Source organism: Geospiza fortis, unplaced genomic scaffold (genome assembly GCF_000277835.1).
Source record: "Geospiza fortis unplaced genomic scaffold, GeoFor_1.0 scaffold96, whole genome shotgun sequence".
Classification (NCBI taxonomy): domain Eukaryota; kingdom Metazoa; phylum Chordata; class Aves; order Passeriformes; family Thraupidae; genus Geospiza; species Geospiza fortis.
Window position 1 is genome coordinate 30,491 of NW_005054454.1, and position 3,843 is coordinate 34,333.

At 59.3% G+C, this 3,843-nt stretch overlaps 1 protein-coding gene across 1 annotated transcript in view; it reads right to left on the reverse strand.

Moving 5' to 3' along the window:
- LOC115948635 (nuclear pore complex protein Nup98-Nup96-like) overlaps positions 1–3,843 on the reverse strand; it is a 7,513-nt gene that overhangs the window by 1,800 nt on the left and 1,870 nt on the right. The window contains exons 4-6 of the mRNA XM_031062619.1: positions 2,736–2,936; positions 1,392–1,534; positions 681–902 (exon numbers count right to left, since the gene is read on the reverse strand). Of these exons, the coding sequence (XP_030918479.1) occupies positions 681–902; positions 1,392–1,534; positions 2,736–2,936 (566 nt within the window). The remainder of the gene's footprint in view (positions 1–680; positions 903–1,391; positions 1,535–2,735; positions 2,937–3,843) is intronic.

Sequence of the window (3,843 nt, forward strand, 5' to 3'; positions counted from 1 at the left end):
AACCGGGGGACGCGGGGCAGCCATCACTGCCCTGCTCCTGCCCCTGCCCGCACAGGAGCAGGACACGGCAGGAGAACATGGCTTTGGGACCCTCCCACCCCACAGCGGGCACATGGGGCAGCTGTCACTGCCCTGCTCCTGCCACCCGCCCACACAGGAGCAGGACACGGCAGGAGAACATGGGCTTTGGGACCCTCCCACCCCACACCACTCTGGGATTCTGGGATATTCCCCAGCAGCACAAAGCCCTCCGGGTGCACAGCTCCACATGGGAGAAACCACTGCAACCACAGGTCTTTAGGACTGACCCCAAGTTATTGCAAGGACTGGAACAGTCGCACAGGGTCACACTCACAGCCTGTCCAGCCCAGCACAGTCACACAGGGTCACACTCACAGCCTGTCCAGCCCAGGACAGTCGCACAGGGTCACACTCACAGCCTGTCCAGCCCAGGACAGTCGCACAAGGTCACACTCACAGCCTGTCCAGCCCAGCACAGTCGCACAGGGTCACACTCACAGCCTGTCCAGCCCAGCACAGTCGCACAGGGTCACACTCACACCGTGTCCAGCCCAGGACAGTCACACAGGGTCACACTCACAGCCTGTCCAGCCCAGCACAGTCGCACGGGGTCACTGAGGATGTGACCAAGCCCAGCACAGTCACCCAGGGTCACTCACTGCGCGTCAGGCTCGTGCAGCATCACGAACACAGCCCACTCCCACAGCCCCTCGCTCTCCAGCTGGGCAGCGTAGCTGGTGTTGAGCACCCCCCAGCTCTGCTGGGACAGGTGGCAGTAGTTGAGGGCCCTGAGCACCTCCCACAGGTGCCAGCTGAGGCGGAAATCCAGCGGGTCAGAGGTGATGCTCCTGGGATCCAGCAGCTGGTCAAGCTCGTAGGACCTGCAGAGGAGAACTGGTAAATTGGAGAGCTGGTTGTGCCCACAAAATCACATCCAGTCCCCTCCCTTCACCCACCTCCACGTGTGTGATTTACACTGGGGTGGGGGTTTGGTTTTCTTTTTTAAGAAAATTAACAGTATTTACTGCTGAAACTCTTATGAGTCTGCACCCAGACTGTCACCCCTTTTCCTCTGTATGTGCTCCCCTGCAGACTTCTCACTGCCTTCAAAACAGGCAGCTACAGAGAAGCCTTCCTGCACTCTTCAGGCACAGAAAGCACCTAAACCCCCACAAATGTGCCCCAAAGCTTAAGGTTCCCAACTCTACCATCCCCAGGTGACAGCACCTTCTGTCAGGGGTATGTGTGGGGCTGATTTTGGACTGCTCCAAGAGGTTCAGGCTGATTTCATACCCCTGCTTGGTGAACTCAGGCAGTCACTGACTGATCATGACTTTTCTAAATACTTATTGAACTCTTTGCCCACTTACCTGTCACTGTAGAGCTTCAATAAATGGAAGCAGACATCTCTCAGGGGCCTTCCTCCATTGTCGTCTTCCTCAATGACATACCCAGAATCCTCCAGGTAAGGAGGCAGAGGACAGCAGGCGTATTTTTCACACTCTGACGTGTTCTAGGGAGATTGTTTCAACAGTAAGTTTGAAGATCATATTCTAAACAAAGCTGAATTCCACAGCTCAGCAGGCTCAGGAGACTCTTTCTGCACCTGCAGGTGGAACCTCCCCAGAACTATGGACCAACATGAAAAACCTGAACCCAAAATGCTCAGGCAGGTTCATGTCTCACACTGAGCTCTGACAAACCACTGCCTGGGGGTACAGCCAGCTCTCACACACAGCCTGTATTCCCAAAGGCTTTTGTAGCTGGAAAGCCACGTGGGCCTTGATGGAATGAGGTGGGTACATCCCAGGGAGCCTTCTCTCTGTAGCTAAGCACGGTCTGGGCAGCCACAAGCAGCACAGGACACACTGAGTCAGTCAGAACACTACAGCTGGGTATTCAGAAGTGCTCAACACTGAATATTGAAGCAAACATCAGTGACAAGTTTCCAGACTTGCTGCTGTGCTTAGGCTGCCTTGAGGATGGAGGGCTGAGCTGGCTTTAGTTAAATGATTAAAGATGTTTTTCAGCAGAACCCTTTGTCCTGCTGCACACAGAGCTGAGAGCTCTGCAGCAAAGACACAGGGCTCTGCATAATGCATGGAGCCACAGGGGTGTGGGACAGGGGCTGGGGGGCACACAGGGGGTGTGGGGCACCATGGGCTGCTGGACAAGGCAGCTGAGGATTAATGACCCCAGTGGGAGAACAGGCTGCCTGCCTCAAAAGGGCTTTTCTGCTGTTTGCCCCTGTCCCTCTTCCTAATTTTGTCCAGCTGTCAAACAGCTGGACAAAACCTGGAAACACTCCATAAGGGGGTTTTCTCCACAGAACTTATGATTCTATAGAATCACAGAATGGTTTGGGTTGGAAAGGACCTTAAAGATCATCCAATTCCACCCCCTATCCCTGGGACATCTTCCACTGTCCCAGGCTGCTTCCAACCCTGTCCACCCTGGCCTGGGATGCTTTTAGAGATCCAGGGGCAGCCCCAGCAGATCCAGGGGCACCCAGGGCCTGCCCACCCTCTCAGGAAGGAATCCCTCCTCAGTATCCCACCTAACCCTGCCCCCTGGCACTGGGAAGCCATTCCCCCCATATCCTACACTCAGTCCCACATTCAGCAACTCCTGGCTGCTCACAGGAGCCTCTGTGCAGCACCAGACAGGCAGGAGCACCCTGAAGGGCTCCTTCAGGGCAGGAAGGAGTGACCCACCTGAAAGGCTGACTCGTACATGGCCAGAGCCCTGGAGATGGAGGCTGTGGGGGGCAGCAGGTACCAGAGGTGCACGGCCACGCAGCGCTTCCAGTCCAGCAGCGAGCACACGTTGACACTGATCCTCTCGGAGAGCTGCCACACCTGCAGCCACAAACCCTGATCAGCCACACCTGGGGCACAAACCCTGATCAGCCACACCTGGGGCACACACCCTGCTCAGCCACACCCGGGGCACACACCCTGCTCAGCCACCCCTGGGGCACAAACCCTGCTCAGCCACCCCTGGGGCACACACCCTGCTCAGCCACACCTGGGGCCAGCTGTGCAGCAGCAGGAGGTGGCTCTGGGAGAGGAGCCCCTCCCTGCAGTGCCTGTGGCTGTGTGGCTCACCAGAGGGGGGATGATTGGGAGGGAAAGAAAGAAAGGACTAGTGGGGCTGTCCCTAGTGGGGCTGTCCCCAGTGGGGCTGTGGGGCTGTCCCTAGTGGGGCTGTCCTTACCAGGGCTGTCCGGCTGTCCCTAGTGAGACTGTCCCCAGTGTGCCTGTCCTTACCAGGGCTGTCCCCAGAGGGGCTGTCCCCACGGGCTGTCCTTACCAGGGCTGTCCCCAGAGGGGCTGTCCCCAGTGGGGCTGTCCCTGGTGGGGTTGTCCCTGGTGGGGTTGTCCCCAGAGGGGCTGTTCCCAGTGGGGCTGTGGGTCTGTCCCCGGTGGGGCTGTCCCCAGAGGGGCTGTCCCTGGTGGGGCTGTCCCCAGTGGGGCTGTGGGTCTGTCCCCGGTGGGGCTGTCCCCAGAGGGGCTGTCCCTGGTGGGGCTGTCCCCAGTGGGGCTGTGGGTCTGTCCCCGGTGGCGCTGTCCCCAGAGGGGCTGTCCCCAGAGGGGCTGTTCCCAGTGGGGCTGTGGGTCTGTCCCCGGTGGGGCTGTCCCCAGAGGGGCTGTCCCTGGTGGGGCTGTCCCCAGTGGGGCTGTGGGTCTGTCCCCGGTGGCGCTGTCCCCAGAGGGGCTGTCCCCAGAGGGGCTGTTCCCAGTGGGGCTGTGGGTCTGTCCCCGGTGGGGCTGTCCCCAGAGGGGCTGTCCCTGGTGGGGCTGTCCCCAGTGGGGCTGTGGG